The sequence below is a fragment of the Pseudopodoces humilis genome, chromosome 1 (assembly GCF_049639895.1).
Source record: "Pseudopodoces humilis isolate 2021_Gansu_Grassland_sample_001 chromosome 1, ASM4963989v1, whole genome shotgun sequence".
Taxonomy (NCBI): domain Eukaryota; kingdom Metazoa; phylum Chordata; class Aves; order Passeriformes; family Paridae; genus Pseudopodoces; species Pseudopodoces humilis.
This window is the reverse complement of record NC_142200.1, coordinates 24173805-24195182: the sequence shown is the minus strand read 5'-3', so window position 1 is coordinate 24195182 and position 21378 is coordinate 24173805. Positions and strand designations below refer to the sequence as shown.

General features: G+C 38.2%; 1 protein-coding gene across 6 annotated transcripts in view; it reads right to left on the bottom strand.

Moving 5' to 3' along the window:
- Positions 1–21378, bottom strand: part of RUNX1T1 (RUNX1 partner transcriptional co-repressor 1) — a 116461-nt gene that overhangs the window by 63312 nt on the left and 31771 nt on the right. Inside the window, exon 1 of one of the 6 annotated variants that reach the window (XM_088054701.1) lies at positions 16469–16540. The exons of 4 other annotated variants lie outside the window; for them this stretch is intronic. In XM_088054701.1, the coding sequence (XP_087910827.1) occupies positions 16469–16475 (7 nt within the window). In that variant the 5' untranslated portion in view covers positions 16476–16540. Of the gene's footprint in view, positions 1–4646; positions 4737–16468; positions 16541–21378 lie in introns of those variants that run through there. One more of the 6 variants, XM_014256357.2, reaches the window with a different exon arrangement.

Genomic DNA, 21378 nt, shown 5'->3' with positions numbered 1-21378 from the left:
GAGATCAAATGGCAAGCAGGGAAGAAATAAAGGCTCACACAGATCTTTATAAACACCCTTTCGGCATCACGTATATGCTACAAAAGCTAAAACCCAAGGGCAGATACAATTGAAAAACACAGAAAGATAGTGACTGCACTGGCATCTGCAGTGCAGACCAGTTCTTTATGGTCTTCTTGGAATAGAAGATGTAAAGCACATCAGTGACTGTTTGGTAAGCTCTAAACTGCTCGGATATGAAGAAGTGAAGAACTGCTGAACTAAAACAACTATCCATGGCAAACTCTAAAATTATGAAAGAAAAATTTAAAAATGGGGAAATAGGTGTACCTGGATGAAATACTAAACATAACAAGAATAACTGTCCCCAAATGAGTTCCTAGCCATTATCTTTTCCATAATTATTGCAAGTAGCTTCAGTAACTGTGCATACAAATGACCCATTAGAAACCTAACAGGTCATTTCCAAAGGTGATTATGAGCCCTGACTTACAGAGCTACTTGGGTTTTCACGTGATTCTGTTCAGTGCCAACAATCTGCACAAAATTAAGATAAAACATGTTTCCAAAACACTAAGTGGAAATAAACTTTCAGGAACTAAAAGGTGAACACTGAGGTGGTGAACACTGATGAATCAAATGCAGTCATCTTCATAAATGAAATGTTAAAAAATTTGCTTTTGTCTGGGCTCTGGTGTCAGGAGAATGGAAAGGAGGCAGCAATCATACATTAGAGCACTTTCAATGCCCCATACTAAAATAATGATGAGTATAACAGTGAAAGTCTAAGGCTAGGCAGGAGAGAGAAAAATCACAGTAGGCTATCAGAGTGGACACCTGCTATAGGACACAGTATGGAGAGCAGAAACATGTCAGTAGATAAAGATGAATCCAAATGAACTCCTTAAAACAACAACAGGATGCTCTTCACCTCGGTGGTCCTTCTTGGCCCTGTTTCTTAATGGGTAGATGTGCTATTGTAACAAATGAACAAGCAAAAGGTTTGGTTTAGGAAATATTAGAAAACTATTGAGAAGCACCATTTAAGGAGAGTAATAAGGAACAGAAGTATAGATGTGCAGCTTCCTCAGTTGTTGAGGTTGTTAAAGAAACAGCAGGAGACACAAAAACAGATCCTGGCACTCCCACAGTGAATGGCTTAGGCAGGTTGTAAAGAAATTAACTGAGCAAAACCAGAATAGATTCACTTAAAATGTGCAGGGAAAAACGGTAAGAGGAAGCATCCCAAGCTATATTAACCATAAGAAATAAAAGACATTATCAGTTTTCATTTGTATCAACTCAGTAAGAAAACAAAACTGTAAACAACTTTGATTTTAACTGAAACTGGACAAAGATATTGACAACTAACAAATATTGACCTAGCTTATTTTTAAATGCGTCTCAACAACTGAGAAAGAAACAGTCAAGGATGGTATCAAACTTGGACTAAACACTCCTTTGATTCTGGAATTGTGTATGTGATTTTTTTTACAGGAAAGAGTGAAACAGAAAATGGGACTCTGATACTACTTGTTCTTCTCTCACTTTCTCTTCTAGCACAAAAAGAGAGAAGAGGCAAAACAAACACACTGGCATACTATTACACTGTTCAGCCAGGCCTGGGATTGTGGGGGTGTCTCAACAGACCTTTCCTTTTCTCCAGAAATCCCAAACCTTGCAAGACAAGGTACAAGAAGCTGTGTGGCCTCACTGGTTCTGCAGGGAATCAGCAGCCTTCTGTCTATTGCTCCCCTCTAATATTTAAAACAATCTATCTTTGTATTTTCTTTTTTTTAAACCATCTCAAATGCAGGCTTTAAACACATGCTCTACATCAAGTTATGTCATACTGGAACGAGCAGCTCCTCGAAAGGCTGAACTTCTATTTGTGATTATTTATCTAAAAGCTGTGTTTTCTTTTAAACTGTATATATTTTGTTGGACTGCATCTACTGACGGCTAAATTCCCAAGCCTTCAACCTGCCATCTCAAAGAAGCAGATTCAAAAGAGTCCAAGTAGAGTTTACTGTCAGTCTGTAATAAGAGTAAAATTATAAATCTCTGTACCAAAAGCCAGCTGCTTCATTCTTAACTCTGATGCCCCCTTTTTCTTTTGCATTCTAGCTAGCATACAGCTGCAATAAATGTGGCTCTTCTCACAAGTCATGCAGATGTTAACAGTTCTGTAGGACATCAAGAAACATTTCAAGAATCTTGTAAGCGCTGACTAAACTTGCTTGAATAACCCACACTATCTCCTCCACATTCCTATTCAGTAACATTAGTCTCCCTGAATATATTAAGGGGGAAAAAAAAATTGCCATTTAAGCTAAGGCTTTAATGTCTAGGTCTAAATGCACTATCAATAAACAAGGAATGTTCTTAAGCCATCAGACAACAGATATTCAGATAGTAAAGCAAGGAAGTCAATTTATTCTTCGCCACGATGAGTAATGCATTTTTGTTTCTTATCTATGCAAGAATAGTAAAATGAATGTCTGAAAATATATATTTATAAAAGTCATGGCTGTATGTATTTGAAAGAATGGATCAGAACTAGAGCAAGATCTTTTCTTCTCTAGTAATCAAATGGATTAATACTAAATTACAGCGAAGGAGTTCAAAGTGCTACCTAGTACATTTTTATTAAAGTTGTATTAGCATGACAGTCATATGCATTAAAGATTAAGCTAAAGCCTCAAACCACAGTCAGCAGCAGCAAGAGTCCAGCTGTGCAGGTAGAGGACTAGATACGAAATGCATTAATTAAGTGGGTTTATACTAGAGATGCTGTTTTAATATTCTTCCCTCTTCAAGCAGTGTGCTGGGGTAGAGCTAATTTTCTTCTTAGCAGCTAATGTAGGGCTGTGTTTTTGATTTATGCTGGAAACAGTGTTGGTTACACAGGAATGTTTTAGCTACGTCTGAGTGGGGCTTTCATACAGAGTCAGGGCCTTTCTGCTTCTCACCCCTCCCAGCAGTGTGCAGGCTGGGGGTGCACAAGGAGTTGGGAAGGGGACACAGCTGGGACAGCTGACCCCAACTGACCCAAGAGACATCCCACACCATGTGATGTCATGCTTAGCAATAAAACTGGGAGGAAGGTTGGCTGGGAGGCTGCTGCTTAGGGACTGGCGGAGTATCAGTAAATTGGTGGTGAGCAATTGTATCAATTTACTTTATTGGGGTTTACTTTTCTCTCTTTGCTGTTTTATCTTTTATTACATTTATTATTATTATTACAATTATTATCACTATTATTATTACTAAAATTTTTTTTCATTGTTTTATTTCACTTATTAAACTGTTCCTATCTCAACCCACGACTATTCTCACTTTTACCCTTTCAATTCTCTTCCCCTTGTCCTGCTGGTGGGGAGTCAGCAAGCAGCTGTGTGGGACTTGGTTGCCAGTTGGAGTTAAACTACAGCAAGCAGCAAGTTTAGTCTCCTTTTTGGGGTAGGACTTTCAAAACACACAAAGCAGTTTAGAAGCTCAGTCATCAACAAAGCAAATAAGACTCACACTCATGTATTACTCCAGACACTTGAAATTCCCACATCAAATACCCTACCCTGTGTGTAAACTTCACACTTTGAAAACCCACTGGAAGGAGGGCTGCAGAGCGATTCACAGCACTGAGCCATAAAGAGATCACAATCTTTGACAAGTTCAGAAACAAAATGTGCAGTCAAGAGTGTCTATGGTGGAGTTTTGAGATTGTCTCCAGTCAAGTGTCAATCTCAGCAGAGTTTCAAAGAGGACAGGGTAGGGAGAAATAAAACGAACATACCAGTACATTTCCTGCAAGGAATCAATAAAAAGACCTCACTCCTACAAAGGCTTACATACCTGCTCAACTTCAGATACTTATCCTATTATGTAGCACACTTGAAGTGAAAATCAAGTCTTTGAAGACACAAGGCACAAATAATTTACCATGAAATGTGGAATTCAGGGTATTGTTTGTTCTTTGATTTAGTAATACAGGAAATCTGAATATAAAGCAGAATTGCAATGGGCTATTTTCTAAATGCTTCATGACACTGCTTTTAGAGTAATTTCATCAAAATGTCATAAAAAGACATTTAAGCATATTGAGATAAGCAAAAAGACAATGGACTACAACCTTAAAAGAAGTTGATGTAATATTAACAGAAGCTCTGTAATTAGCTAGTCCAAAAACCTCAAGCCGTCTTCAGGCTTCTTCAAACAAAACAAATTGGAATGAGAGAGTAGAAAGAACTAAAAAAAAAAAGGAGAAAAATAAAGAGAGAGGAAAGAAAAGCCCCATGAGCCAGAGTCCCTCACTGCTGTTATTTCTCCACAAGCGGAAATGCTCTGTTCAGTCATGGCTTAGGAGGCATAAACATCATTGAAATTCAAAAGCAGCTCTGAGAAAGAGGACGCCTCAATTGGTATGCAAGTGGTGTTTTCTCGCCCTGAATACATTATGAACTTGCAGCATGCTAATATGCCATGCTATCATAAGCACCAGATGGAACAGTAGGCAGTGTATGTCCCATCAAACCTCAGGAAGATGTATTAATGTTCCTGCTCTTTTTTTTTCCTTCCCCTCCCCCTTCCCTACTACAACCCCTCAGCTGTGTCCCCAGACTGGCACATTTTGTAGCATCAGTCACCTGCTCTCGAAGCACAGTTCTTCAGGGTTGCCTCATCTTCACCAGGTGGTGCCAAGCATCTTTTCAATCTTTTTTATCGCAGAAGGTAAAGGCCACAAGACGTGTCAGGCTGTGCTTACTGAAGGGTACCGAGTACAAAAGATAACATCATGAGATAAATGATAGATGAGAGAGACTTTGAGTTTAAAGCTAGCACAATAGTTTTAAATTATGTATAAACGGCACAGCACAAATTTCCCCCTCAGTACTATTGGTGAATGAAGAATTGGGGAACAGCAGCAAAGGGAAAGGTTTTCCAAATAATCAAATAAAACAGAGGGAACTGGATTAAAGATCTTTGAACTTAATTCCTTTTTTCACTACACTGGAAACGTTTTCACAGAAGATGTACACAGTTCAACAGCCATTTATAGGGTAAGGGTAGGCTTTAATTTTAAATCACAGTAAGAAAATGGCATACAGGCAAATTAGCTTACAGGATTTTTATTTTTTTAAATATATGTTATTCCAATGACATTCCTTGTCTTTTTGTGACTAACAAATTGCTTGAAGCAGTGTGTATGATTTGAAAGACATGGAGAATTTTAATACTGCTTCACATCATTTATTAATTCAGTCTTAAGCAGATTTTATATTGCTAAAGAGAAATGTGATCTAGTATTCTGTATGAAAACATGTGCATAGGTATATAAAATGAAAGCACATATTTTCTAGTATCACCTGAACTTTTCTAATCTATTCATAGAAAGAAGCTTCCTATTGAAATATATGGTTTGCGAGAAAATTATTTTCTTTTTCTTTTCCTGTTATTGTGCTCTTCAGAATGCAAAATAAGATCCTCAAGACTGAAAATTAAGAGCCTGTGGATTCAAAACACAAGAAAGACCAGAGATGGCTGAAGAAAAGCAAATCAGCTTTAAGCATTTGAAGTTTGAATGTTCAAGTATTTTTAAACAGGTTTGTTTTTCAGAGAGACATCACATCAGTAAACATTTTGCCATTTTCTCATATTTTAGAAACCACCTGCTGATTTACAAACAGCTCTCACTATGCATGTAAATTTATTGTTTTCCTAACAACATTAGCCTTCTCATAAATATAGCCTAATTCTACAAGATGCTGAGTATTCACAACTCACACAAACTTTTCTGGGGATTAACGTTGCTCAAAATCATGTAAGACCTAGATATAGAAGTTATCTGTTGCATGTATTAGAAATATTTTTTTGACTATTAAAAGGCTGGTTGACCAGGATTTCCAACCACATATCCAATCCTAACTAATTACCTTTTTCCTTCAAACAAAGCACGTTATGACTGTTATTCAGAAATAACAGGCATTATTCTAGCATCTATTAAGTCCAAAAAGGCTTTTGCAAGGATGTCTTAAGGACTGAGTATCAGTCCAGAAATCAGACCAATTTTTTCCTCTTTCTTTTCCTACTGAATATTGGGTGACTTGTTTTTTTTCTTTATATATAGCCTTTAAGGGTAATTTGCTAAACTATGATTTGCATTGTGCAAATAAGTCTATTTAAGTTCATTATCCTGTGTTATAAAGTAATTTCTGACACCTTAACAGCACTCAATTTAATTACAACACACTGAAACAGTAGAGCTGACTCCCAGAGGAACCAGTTTGGATCAGAAGATGATGATATATGCTAGCTGCTGATCAGCTTCCAGCATCAGATCCACCATCAGCTGTTTTCAAGAACAATATCAGAACAGCTGCATCATCACAGTATTTTGTGTTGAAAATCTCTCCAAAAGCTAGCAATTGCATGCAACAATGTGCACATACCCACACCTGTAAGCAGACATATTTAAAACCAAGCAGCTTTACTGTAATGACTAAAGGAGACCAAAAAAACAAAGAAAACAAACAAAAAAACCCAAATCAAACAATCCCCCCCCAAAAAAACACCAAACAAAAACCCAAGCAAACAAACAAACACCCCAAAAACAAATTAAAAAAAAAAAAAAACACAAAGAAACCCTTTTGATTCTGATTCAGTAAGCATCAATTTCTGCACCAGAATCCCCACTGGGTAATACATCAAGGCATCTATTCTATATCTAGTGTGGCAAGACAGTGAAAACACTTACAGCCTCCAATAAGAAAAACACTTGTGACAAAACTATTAAGCATTCCTGGTGATTAAGCAATAGACACTGATTATTTCAAGACTGTCTTGAACCAATGCCCCAGACAAAACCATGCAATCATATCTGTGGCTGTCAGGATAAAATCAAGGCATCATGATTTTCTGTATTCCTTCAAGAAAACACAAGGTACTCAGTTGCATCCACAGAGCTCTTTCTGAGAAAATACAGAAGTTAACTACGGAAAGAGTATATAATTTCTCTTGTGGCTCTACAGAGAGATGCAGGTCGATACCTTAAATTTAGGTAGTATTTTTACTTTTCGAGCTTTTACAGACTCAAAAGCAGTTTGAAGCAAAACCTTTAAGGCAGCATAAATGAAAGCATTCTGTTTCTGCTGGTGTCTGAAGATTAAATACCATTACTTGCCTTGCTCAAAATGAAAGGAATTGGAAATTACTACTCTACCAATTGACATGTCACAGGAAGAAAACTAGCTGCTGAGCCGGCAAACAACCATGCAAATCAAACCCAAAATGTGGTTCTGTCTAAGTAGAGGAGTCTGAAAAGCGCAAAGAAAGGCTGTAACACTGGCTTTCCAGGCAGAGAACTTACTATACATGCTCTTTAGACTCTGCTTTCATACCAATCTCTCAATCAAAGTTTCAGGTACAGTTTCATCGCTTGTGCAGCAGACTCAATAAATGTAGAAAACCCAAATACATTTGCTTTTACAACCAGAGAATAATGTAAAGAGAGATGCAAGTAAATTAACGAAACAAGATAAGCATTCTTCAAAATACTTTAAAAATTTAACATGAGAAACACAGATAGTATTCTCAAAGAAGCCACCAACTCACTTCTCCATTTTCAAGGGGACAATGAAGTGCTCATCTTGGCTAATAGGAATTCAGAAAAGAAAGACATACACTCCTTACTGCACAGATGCCCTTTAAAAATTTCAAAGGAATTTGCTTTTATTTCTGAAGATACAATGCAGTAAAATGCTGAGCTCAGAGTAAAATAATCAAATATTGATTTTAATTAAGTAATTTACATTACCTCTAAGATCTAACATGGATGAGATTGATGGAAACTCTCTTTCAGGACCCTAAATAGGGTCCTGAAAATGTAGTGCCATAGAAGGATGAACTCAACCAATGTGGACCACTTGAATTCTAGAAACTCAGTTGTCCTCCTCCTGTCAGTGGAAAAATGAAAACTAAACACCAATCCCAAGAGGCAGTAAACTCTGTCACAAACCAGTTTCCAAGAAGAAAACCGATAACTTTCAACGCTATTAAATGACAGTGCCATATGACCTTGCTGGATATCTAATTACACCCATTCTTTTACAAACAACCACAGTTGCTTTAAAGAGCATCTTTCCGCTTTCTTTACTGTGTTTCAAGGTCCCTGTGTTTCACTCAGGATTTCACTTCCAAAACTGACAGAAATCTCAATACTTTCTAAAAAAGAATAAGATCATTGCATATCCCTGTTTTTAAAAGACTATTTTTGTACACTGCAGTGTTTATAGTCTAAAATGTCCAAAATAGTGTATATCTAGCATGGTTCCAGGCAAAAAAAAAAGTAGTAACAGTAATGCTGTCACAGAAAATGACCTCTTCTAAATTTCAGTTAGACAAACTTTCTCCTAAAGAGAATACAAATAAGTGTGTGCAAACTAGCAGATATAATTATGCAGTCGACAATTATGTGGTGAAATAGACTGGAAAAATAAAATTAAAACAATAAATGTTAATTTGTATTTGCTAACCACGGAAGATGCGGCTGGTGCTCTGCAAGGCACAAAATCCCTTAAAAAATAAAGGATCTCTTAAAAATTCAAGTAATGATATGAAGAAGTCACATATAGGAAAGTCTATGTAGATGGCATTCATTTGGATTATAAAACAACTACAATGAAAACTCAAGGCTGTGTGTACACATGCTTATTGCTATGGCTTAAAAGGGCCACCAGAATATATTTGGAATGCACAGTTTAGAAAGCAAGAATCAAATTATGGCTGCATTTTCCTATGATGCAAGTGCACACGTTTTCCAAACTGCAATCTTGTGGCAGGAAGAGTATTTGAGTCATGTGTGCTTGCATGACTCACAAAATACATATTAAGGAGAGATCTGAAAGAAGGAAGGGGAAAGGCCCTGTATCCCTAACTGGGAGATTACTCTTTTAGCAGGATGTGGTTCCAAACAAGAGACAGTAAGACATTGAACTCAGCTTCACTAGCAGAATCAGAGAGAAAGGGAGAACTACAAGATTCTGCACTGGAGATACACAGGCAAGCTCCCAGGCCTTGGAGAAGAGGATTATAAGCATATGAAGAAAATTCCAGTAAAGCATTAGAACTGAAAGTGTACCAAGTTAAATTTTAGATATGCTTTCCAAATTACTTACTGAAGACAGAGTAGTACCTTAAACCCCAGAAACGATGTATTGATAAGCTGGAAAGGGCGATGGACTTTCAAAGGTAAAACATGTTCCTGCTTCTTGAATCATCATTTCAAACTTCACTGCAATTAATTAAGCATTTGCAAATGCCACTTACTCAAATCTCAGCTCAATATAGCAACTCCCATTTTTAAACAAAGAATGATATTGCCCTGACACTACACCAGATCTGCCTGAATTTGCAGTACACTTGAAGGTTTACCAAAATACATTTTTCTTCCTTAATCCTCAGCTTCTCTCCAGGAGGTGATCAATACCAATTCCTTTCACTCTTCTATTTCCACATTTCTTCTGGTCTTTGTCAGGTCAGTATTGCCAACATGCAAAAATAACATAAAAATAACAGAGCTTGTTACAGTCTGCTTCCAAAGGGATGTCCATAAGGAATGAGAACCATATGAGCAGAACTCTTAATAACTGTGTCCACTGCTGATGGTATTTCCTTTTGAACTTCAGAAAGATTTCCTGCCACCTTTGACTTACACTTTGTGCCTGTTTAAAAGCACAGTTACGTTGCAGGCATAGATCCAGAACATTTATCCATGCTAATACCTAAATATCTGGCTGGATAGTTTTAATAAACTCAGATGTGTGGGTCCTACCAGGTAATTTTTCCTCATGAAAATTTCACAAGATTACCAGATCCCAAGAGTAAGAAACAGAAATAAATCTACAGCTTATTACACAACATTATGAAAAAGCTCAAGTAAGGCTCTAGCTCCATGCCATAAGAATTTGGGAAGGAGACTTTTAGAATTTTTAGAACTTCTTTAAACCAGCTGCAAGAACATTACTAACAGGTGGTGTGCTGCAGCACAGGGACAAAACTAAGAGGTCTGTGAACCTTCAGTAGAAGTGTCTCCTCTCAAATCCCAAGGCCTCCAGCAAGTTCTTGTCTCAAGCTGTTCTGCAGTTAAAGCTCACAATGAGGCTCTTTCTCCACACTCTGCCTATAACTCGCAGTAAAGAAGAAATTACTAGTAGAGAAAAAATAAAAATAAAGCAATAAAAACACCAGCAGCGAGAAATAAATTCAGCTCTGGTATATGGAAGCAGAGCTCCATGAGCTGCCAGAGGAAGGAGGTGCAGCCCTTTGAATCAGGGTTGAGCCTGACAATTCTACTCTTCTACCAGCACATGAAGTCCATTCACAAAGCTACATATCAAATAATAGTTTCAGAGCAAATTTAATGAATCCCTTTGGGTGTTTGAAGACCAACACTGCTGAAATTTCCCCTGAAACACAACACAGAAGGAGGTGCCAGAGGCTGCTCTGCTCTCCTCTACAGAGCACAGGTCTCAGGCACCTCAGACCAGGTGTCCAGAGTTAACAGATCCAGCAGAATGAAGAATCATTAGGCAAGCTGAAGTGACCCTAGGAGATTAGACAGTCTATGCCCTTCTGTCTTAAAGCATGTGAAGTTTAGATCAGGTTGCAAGGGTTTGTCCAATACAGCATCTTCAATAATGAAAATATCAGTACCTCTCTGAAAAAACAGTTTTAATGTCTGACCATCATTATGGTGAAAACTTATTTTCCTGGTATCTACTTGGGTTTTATCATGGTCTATTACTCATGCCTTTTGCCTCTCATCTTTTTAACACTGTGCACCTTGAGAAGAATTTGGCTTCATCCATCTACACCTTCCCATTAGTTGTAGATAGACAGCTCAAGACAAAAAGATTATTCAAAGTTAATTATATTTAACTAGCAACTGCCTACAGCTTACCAACAGGAAAATTCCTGCCTCAATGACTTGGAGACATGGAGTCCACAGCATTACTCTCTCCTCCAGAAAAATTGTCCATATACTTGCCTTCACAAGATTGGCAAGTAGAACTGGTTTGTGTAAGACACAGATGGGCAAGATGGAAGACTGAGCTTTGAAATTTTTTTGCAAGATTTTGAAGTGGAAGCCTCACTCTGGAAGTGAGACACACAAATTCAAATCCTCCTTCTGCTTGCTCACTCTCAGGTCTGGAACATATTCCCTGAGCAGTGGGGAAAGCTACTGCCCATTAGCAGTTTATGGGAGAAATCTCCAAAGTCCCACCCAAGAACTGAACAAGAAACGTTAGGGCGGAACGCGGCTCAAGATCAACAACAGCAAGGGGAAGGCGGCTCCTGCACTTGCCCCGCTCTTCATCTGGTGACTCTCATGTACATGAGGCAAAAAGTACAAATGTACATCACAAAAATGGAACTCAGTGCAGAGATGGCTGAGCTGCTGGAGAGTTGAGCCAGTGAATATAGATAGAATGGTATAATGTGGCATGGACTTCACCAGCTTCACAGAGGAACTGCATGAACATGGACTTAGCGTAGCAGGATATTGAAAGAAACAAGCCTTGCCAAGTGGGCCAATATGGCTAGACTGCGTCTGTGTGTAAGTGAAAATCTAAGCACTGCTGTGCCCTCTGTTTTTCCCAATTTAATCTCTACTTGCCTTAGCATTGCTGGCTCTATGCTCCATTTTACACCATACCCATTTCTGTGAACAAAAAGTAAGCCTACACGTGAAGAGACCAACATTTCTAAATACGCACTGGGCTTCCTCTGAGACTACCTACCAGATACAGCTGTGTGAACAACTCAACACACAGAAATGCTTCCACTCCAAAAAGATATTCGGCTGCTTAACTCTATCAATACTGAAGGAAACCCTGCCATACACAGATGCAGTTTGACATGCTCAGGAAACTTTAAAGCTGTAACAGTGATGCACCCAGGAATGAGGAGAGTTAAGAGGCACAGCACTTTGGATCTGGAAGGCAGCTACTGCTTTAAGTGCACAAGTTGCTTTGTGACCTGGAAGCAAAATACCAAGCTTCAGATGATTTTTTTGTAGTGTTATCCTTGGTGTACACACTTGAGAGAAGCAAGGATGAAGCAAATAAACTAGAAAACTGGTAGTGGTATATGTACATGTCCTGAAAAAAAAAGGACCAGGTATCATGTCCTCTACTCTTAAATGTATAAATGTATTTGTATGGACTTTAAACTAGCATATAATATCATTTCATTTTATGCAAAATTCAAGTGGTCTTTTCAAATCATATATACACAGATCACATTGATTTGCAAGCTATGATTGATGATCATGCCTTAAATATGTGAGTGTGGAGTCCAAAATCTTCAAATTGAGATGTGACTGGTGCTAAATATCCTGGTGCTAAACACCAAGGAAGTACCTGTCCTGAGGAACTAACTTGGCCGTTCTTTAGCTAAGGGCCTGAGCTATAAAGCTTTCAATCTTCTCAGGAAATGAGTGTTTGAGACCCTGATTAGAAATATATATATATATATATATATATATATATATATATATATATATATATATTTTTATATATATATATATGTGTGTGTGTGTGTGTATGTGTGTATGTATGTATGTATTCATATATATTCATTCCTGCAGCATGATCTGCATTCCATGATGTGTTAGTTACTTTCCATTCATGTGTAGCATGAGGCAGTTCACAGCCCCATGGGCTGAAAATAAGAGCAATAATGTTCTGCAGACTTTGGAATTTATTACTACCATAAAAGACGAAGAAACTTTAATACTGTGAAAAGCAAGTCATCACATGTCACCTCCCAACCCTATCTCACATATCTGAAGAACCTAGTGACCCACAGTCTTCTTAAGGAAAGAGCTTTTCACTCGTAGCTGAATCCTGAAGATAAAGTCATTATGTAGGATGATTGGAATAATGATGCAAAGTTAACACTCAGACTTAAGTATTTCCAGACATATTTTCCCTATTTGGCAGGAAACTTGTTTTGTAAGACACAGTCTTCCTAATATAACAGCATAGCAACTGCAACTTAGAACAGAACAAGTCGGTTAATGGACTGTTAGGACACTTCTGCTGTGTAACACCATTTAGACGCATGTATTTAAAAAACAGGTGGATAATCCAAATGTTCAGTTACTAGGACACTAACAGTTATGTCCATGGCAATTTTGTTTCTGTTCTTTAAACAAATCATCACTTGCAAGCACTAATGTTAAAACCAGAAAGCCACTCTAGTACACAGTGGCTATAAATGCCAAATCAATTTTCAGCAGATAATAAAGTCCATGTTTTACAATCAGCAATACACTGTTTTACTACCCAAAATGTAAGCTAATAATATATAGCTCTGCTAAATGGAAAATGCAGATATGCTGTTAAGAAATGGGCTGGCTGTAAGATGATGGATCATTTCTGCCGGGACCTTCTTAAAGCTATGTGCAAATGTTTTGAAAATATCACATGATGTGGCCATGTGTTAAAAATTACAGCCAGTTAAGTTCTCTGCTAAGAAAAATATGTGGGCAATTTATGAAATGCACTCCAGGATGGAGATATCTTAAGTAAAACCAGATTTTGAAAACAAACCCACTTTTTTTTGAAACATGAACTTTAAAAAAAAATAGTTGCAGCCACATCTGGAGAGCAGAAGTAAAGAAAGGGTGGTCTGACCTAATACCAGGCCATCTTCTGAAAGAGCAGCATTATTTCTGGGCTACAATGACTGTGATCACTGATTGTCCTTTTAAGGAAACCATGCTGAATACTGCCATGGGCAATAATAAAGCATTTTGTAGGCCAACATCTGTTCTTTGAAAGTACTATAAAATGACTGATAGATTTGTAATGTTTCATAAATAAAGTCCGGAATAAACAGTAAAAAAAAAAAAAAAAAAGAAAGAAAAAAAAAGGAAAAAGGAAAAAGAAACCAACCACCACATTCACAGTAATCAGAGAAACCGGTGTACGGTATTAGATTTGAACACTGTTCCCCCAGGAACAATTACTTAGAGATAAACGCTTCCTAGAGTTCACTACACAGAATGACAAAATGGTTAACTTGGTTACGGCAAGCTGCATGTTAACAGGATTATCTTTCTAGAGACTTTTCTCAGAGTTGCAGCAGTGCCTTCACAGAAGTCTGAATGGCTTTTACAGCGCTTCATTACCCAGCCCCACTGCTGTCGCTTTGCCCCGACAGGAGAGCGAGGAGGTGAGCGCTCAGTCGCAATAACAGTGCGAGCATTTCGTCTTTGAAGGGCAAATTTAGTTTGTGTAATTGTTATCACCACACATAAACCAGAACCCGTCTTTATTACTTCCTGTTTTTCCCCAAAAGAAGGACTTCAGATGTCAGAATCACTAAAGGGATGGTTCTGAAATCAAGACTTCACACATACACAAAAGGCACTGACATAATATCAGATTACATAAAAATACACATCCTTTTAATCTCCTGTACATAATGTGCTTACTTTTAAAATACAAAATCTGCCCCAGATGGCTAATAATGCCCATTTGAAAAAACACAACACCACAATATTAAAGGGCTAAAATATGCCGTGAACAGATTGAGAGGCAGTTCATCCTAGAGGAGAGTAAAAAAGTGCAGATGGGTGTCAAAAATAGCCAAGTGTCAGATCTGTTCAAGTATCTCCATTCTGGCACATGCTCCCAGTCACAGCTGTTAGTGTATTCTCTGTATCCAAGTGCAAGGTTTTCTAACACTCAGAGCTGACATTAAAACACACTTCTTGCTTGCTGCTTCTTTAAGAGAATGCTGCAAATAAAAGATTTATTTAATGGTAAAGCTTAACGAGTATTGATAAGGGTATACATACTTGAGTGTGGCACATGCCATTTTGATTAAAGATGCATGAAATTTTAACCAGCAGGTAGATTAAGTAATTTAAATGCCAAAAGCTTAATAGGTTTTCAAAAACATCCACTCCAGGCATTCCAACAGTTTGCCAACAGCCCTGAATAATGCACACAAGGATCAAAACTGATAAGGTTGTGTCATTTTAGTACACCTAAATATCTTGATAAAACACAGAAATAGTAAACATAAGAAGATGAGTTTCACACAAACATAAGGGAAACATCAGTGGATGAAAACGATGCACAATGTACAGTTTTCCTTATTTATAAATTACCATTGTATTTCTAATGAAGACCACATTCCCAGGAATGCAATGCATGCAAATCAGATTTGATGTTTAAAGGGTTAAATTGACCTTTCATAGTCCTCAGTTGTTATCTATGCAAATTAATTTGCCCATATTTCAACCATATAAATCCTCTTAACCTTGTGCTTTGAGCAAACAGAGCCCACTTTGTTGTTACAATCACAGGATCAGCAAGCATACCAGCAGTAGGGTATGACCGTATACAAAAATCCTAAAAGGAAAACATTCTTCCAACAACTGGCAATACCTACATGCAACTGTGGCTGCAGTAAACTGGCAGATACTGTTTCAAAACACCATCTGCGAGGTGTACAGACTCTGTGATCAAGCATAGCCTCTTCTGCCTGTCCTACCCAAATAATCCACAAGAACCAGCCAGCTGTAGGATCTCTAGCCCCGTCATTTTTTTATCCAGAACACAAGCTGTTATAGTCAGGTACATGGCTTTCTCCAGTCCTTACCAAAGGGGGGAAAAAACCCACAAACAAAACACACCAAATTCAATCTACTCAGTCATGGTCAAGCATCTCACAAAACCCCTCAGACAAATCACCCTGCATAGACGTGTTTTTATTGGCAATAACACTTATAAATAAGACAAGTGATTGTAAGATCCAAGGGTAATATTTTCATGAGGAAACCGACCTATTATAACTCCCAGCTCCACAGCAATTCCTCTAATTCAGCAGATCTTTTTATTGTTTTATTTTGAATCAACATATTTCAGTGATTTGCCTGTTGACAGTGAAGGACTATGATTTAGGACAAGGCTGGAATAATCTGTTTTATAAATCTCCCTCACTTCTCCAACATAAACAGCTTTTCACAGAGATAATTTCAGCTGATGGGTAAACGCTGTGAATGATCTCCAGCGATCAAATGTTTGCAGATTCAAGGTGCAGCTGACAGTCGTGAAATCCAGCCTGAAGCTGTATTTCTCTTTGCTAAAATTGAGCCCCCGTGCAGAGACCTGCACCCACAAAGCTGATGACTTTCTGCTATTTCTATCCCTTTTCATTGAAACATCCAGTCCTGCTGTAAGTATCATCTCTAGCAGTTCACTTGCACAAATTCCCCTCCCCCAAACACATACACAACAGAATTAGCATCCGCGATCGCTCCGTACCCGTATCAGCTTGCAAATCGCCCTCTATATTAAAAGAGAAAAGAAAAAGAGAGGGAAAATATACTATCAAAAAAACGATTAGCGTTTCCTCATTTAGAACCGAAAGAGCTGCAATAATTTCAACTCACCAGGCATCCTTGGATAAAATATACCACACTGTAAATGGCTCTCTCCTAAAAGCAAGCTTATTTAGGGCTCAGTGCCTCCTGTTCTGGAATGAACAGAGAGAAGCGAGGAGGGCCATCAGAACTGGCTGTGGCAGCGTAGCTGGAGGCAGGATGCTGGGCGCGTGCGTTTGCCAGGCAAAGACAGATGGAGAGCTGACACTCTGTATTGCACTTGGAGCAGAAATGTGAATGATGACAGGAGCACATGTGGCCTTGAACCCAGCCCTGTCTCTTCAGGCAGAACAATGACAGGGATGTGTGTGCAAATTATCACAACCCCGGCTCCCCTCAGCTGACTCCTTTTACTCTACCTTTCACACCAAGTTCCAGATGACCAAAGAATAGAAACTAAAATGCAGAGTGATAAGCCAAACACTGAATTATTCATTTTTTCTTTAGAAGTTAACCCTTTCCTCTGCTGACAACAATTAAAGAAAAAGCATCACTTTGAATCAGCTCTCCTCCAAATGTGGAAAAAAATCATTCTTTATTTTAACAGCCATAATTTTGCACTCCATAAGATTACGTTTGTTTATTTAGCTGGAAATTCAAAACGTGCACAAGAATATACAAGAGAATCCCCCCCGCTCCCCACACTTATGACATTATTATTCCCCTTTACCATAGGGAACAGAGTATCAAAATCACTCCCTCTCTCAGATCCACAGTAGTATGTGTAAAATAGAACACACTTAGAAAGCAGACCACTTACATTTTACTATGGTGCTTTTAACCCCCTGGGATTCTTCCATTGATATGTTCCAAACATTTGCAGCTTACTCTCGTTTACCTTGCATAGTGATCCATGGGGGATGAAAACAAAATCTTCGCTGTACAGCTTTTTCAAAAGCTAAACAATCATGTCCTCCCAATTTCTGATTTTGTGAACCCCTTAAATGTTTATCCTTCACATGAATAAGGTATGCCTGGCTAGGTTCAATTCACTCTTCCCTATTAAGCTTTAATGGACACCATGATACATAAAACTACAAGTCTTTGTTATAGTGCTTTATCTAAAGCTGGCTATTTTCTTCTCAGCAGTCCCTCTTTAGTCCTTTGTAAAACATCTTTGCCTCTTAGAAGAAGCATACGCTTGACTCGCATGCCTTCTGTAGCACATAGAGCTTTGCACAAAATTCTAGGCACAAGAAAAAATACCATCCTTTTTAAAACTCTGCTCCCATTCACCACTTGAAAAGTGCTTTAGTAACGAGCCATTTCTCCAGCAACTAGCATGTAGGTCTTGGTTCTGACTTTGCCTTTGAATTATACATTCAAACCTTTATGGAAAGGCAACAATTCTCAGTCAGATCTTCTCAGTTTAAGGTCTGTCCTCGTGTACTTATTTATGCACCCCCCTGATTTGCGTTATGCCATCTTCTGCCTCTATTATGCAGAAACAACTCTGCTTTTAGGCCTTCCTCTTCCTTCCTCTAACTACCACAGAGCCTGATAAAGATCTGTTTAGGAAAAGGACATACATGCAAAATTAAGTAGAAAATAACAGTCCCTCCTAATGTCCAGACTGAACTCATGAATATTTCTCACTTAAAGAAAATGAATCATTTAATTTACTGATATTTCTGTTATATCTTTCTAACACAATCTAAGTGGAATCCTTAAGTTTCATTTAAATAGGAGAGAAATTCCAAACACAGAATGGCAAATCCAAGACTAATCAAGAAGAAAAGGAGCAGCTCCCCTACTCAATAAACAGCCCAGCACTAACAATCTAATGTGTCTACCAGTTGAGGTAGATCTTTTCTTCACTTCATCAGACATCTATTGTAATGAAGTTCTCTATAATGGATTTTTGAGTGTCAGATAGCCCAAGAGAAACATGGAAACCAAAACATGAAAACGTTTACCTGACCACTTTCATGAAGGGAGGGAAAATGGAGGGGCAAAGGGGGAGAAGCAAGGGAAATGGAGACAAGTGAAGTCTGCGCCAACAAGGCCTTTAAAGACTTTACTGTCCTTTTGGTTTTATTATTTGATGCACTATTTAAAACCAGTCAGTTACTATTGTATTTGCTACATTGTTTTTCTTTTGTAATGCTGTACTCTACATGAAAAGAAAAACATTTTCACAGTTGGAAATGCAACCTTTCATCAACATAGATGCAGCCTGAATCAGCTTCAGAGTAGAAAGTAACGTGTCAATGGTATGACGCATTTTAATAAAACTGAACAATATTCACTCTTAAAAGAAGGTCTTAATATCAATACATTGTAAATCCACAGACCATGGCTCACGAAATTGAACTTCCATATGCTGTGCGATTATGCATCCTTTTTCTGTGTGTAAAAAGCCTTTTTAAGCTGTTATCTGACTACAGTAATTGCCACTTAAATTGATCCACGTCAACAAAACCTGGATCCCTGGAGATTCTCACCTAGAAGTCTGTTCATGGAAGGGGCTAACAGAATGCCTGTGCATCTGAGACTACTTCAGCATTTTCTCAAGCAGCCAGCTGCATGAACAGTTTTCCCCTCTCATTATTTAATACACTGAGGCAGGCTGCAACCCATTTGGCAGTTCTTCCATGAAAAAGTATCTGAGGAAATTAATTTGCTTTTCCCACCCCCATTTCTAATGCAGTCACATGAAGCACACCCTAGAAGTTCTTGCACCGGTCTAAAATTTTAGCAGGCCAAGCAAAAGTGGACAGCCCATTCTGTAAAATTGTTTTATTCTCCACCAAGAAAAGAAAGACAGTGGTTTTAATGCAGAACAGTTCTGATGCATCACAAGAGTCAGGGTACTGCCAAAATGAAAGAGATACAAAGACAGTGAAAAATCCACAAGAAAACCTAGGGCCAGTTTCTTTATGGTGCACATTACGTTACATCATCCTGGTGGGTACCAGCTCCTTCTCTGATGATCACTCAAAATGCTTTACAAAATAATTTTAAATCATCCTCTAGGAGTCCTTAGTTTGAAAATGGATAGAGAAAGCAAACCAGTATCCACAGTCTTGTATTTGAAGGGGACGAAGAAGGATTTTTATGCAGCAGATGATATAAGGTAGCCAAGACACGGATCTGATGGGAAATTCCTAATGACCATCATTTAAAAGTACAGAGATTGCCTTTTGTGCAAACCCAGCTTAATAACAGGGACTGGAAGTCCACTGAAACACATCTGTAGTTAATGAAAGCTCTCTATTAACAGTGAAGGAAGAATTTAACTCAAAGCTTTTCTGTAGGACTTCTCAACTTCCCGCTCTACTTATAGCAGACTGTTGTGATACATTGTGACTTCACACAGTGGGTATTAAGTGAGTTAATTCAAAGGAGCTGAAACCTCATTGATCCTAATTGAAAGCAATACACCCAACCAAATAGTTTTCTACCCCATCTGCTCTGGCCTGCCACCAGCTATTCAATACAAGAGAATTAATAGTTTCAGATATTCTAACAGACCCAATAAAAGCACTCATTTAAGCAGGACTGCATTAACAAAGTGAAAAACCAAGGGCAAAATGGGTTCAAATGGAGCATTTTACTCCTAGTTGGCTTTAACAAAGCTGAATAATGCTTATTCTGACTTTTTATGTGCAAGACTTGATAAACTGAATGAGAAGGCACTCAATGATCAGTCAACGAGCATTGATGAATGGTCATTAGGACCCCCCCAATCTCAGGGAAGGCCATTCCACAAAGTGGCACACCAGCTTGAAAGGGCGGACTCACTAATGTCCAGATTTCCCCGCTTGCTTGTTCCACTTTCACTTTCAGACCACTGGCCACCAAATGAGGCTGACATATTGGAAAATAATCTTTTATGGGCGAGTGGTAAATAAAAATGGAGGCATTAGCTGGGCTTTCAAATTCAAATCTACTAGTTTTGTCAGCCCCAAAACGTTTTGATTTTCCACCCAGCTGGAAGCTATTAGTGTTTTCTTAAGGCATCCCACTGACAGGGCAAACCCACCTAATGTGTGAGCTCTGGAGCTGATGTGAGAGACAGGGGACAACCACTTCTGGATGCTTTCTTAACTTTATTCAGCTGACTGTCCAACCACAGTAAAGGTAACATCTTCAGGAGAAGCTCACTAATTTCTTGCTGCCCAAGTATCTCTGATTGCCTGGTGCAATGGCAGCCCACCTAAGCCTGTAATGGGACCCTCAATGCAACTTATTCCATGACGTTGTACTGTACCTAGCCTCCCTTGGCTTTACTGCACTACCACAAAAAGCTCAAGCTACCCAAGAAAGGCACTTCTCTATAGCTTCTAATTCTTTGCTTGGAAATGGAATTTAAATATTCCAATAAGATATGTGCTTATCTGTTAACAGCAGCTCTTTATGCATGCAACACAAAATATTTGCCAGATAACACTAAACATTTCCCTAAGCATTTCCTTATTGGCAAGGCTTTCTGGACTTCTGAAAAAAAGACAAATGAGATATTTAAAACATACACTGCTCTGTGAAACATAGACTAATCGAGATTACCTACACAAATCAAACACTGAGCAGTTGAAAGGCAGTCACCAAGGTGGGAAGAAAATATTCTTTGTTATATAAGACAAACTATTCATGATGTTACCTCAAGTACTGGATTAAATTCATTAGAGTAGAGAAAGCATACATATCTTTTTGGTTAAGGAAACTTGTATGCTATATCCATATTTCAACAATTCTCCAAAGAGTATTTAAAATCATCTGTTAGGAAAAGGCAGCCTTGACAGTGCATTAGACTTAACAACCTAAATAAACCTAGACTGCCTATTGCTTTTTGATCAAAAAAAAAAAAAAAAAAAAATTAATTCTTGTTGAACACACAGGAATCCCAGTGACATTTTGGGTGCATTTCAGGTTTTAAAATATTGAAAATATACATTGAGACCTAACATGAAAGAATA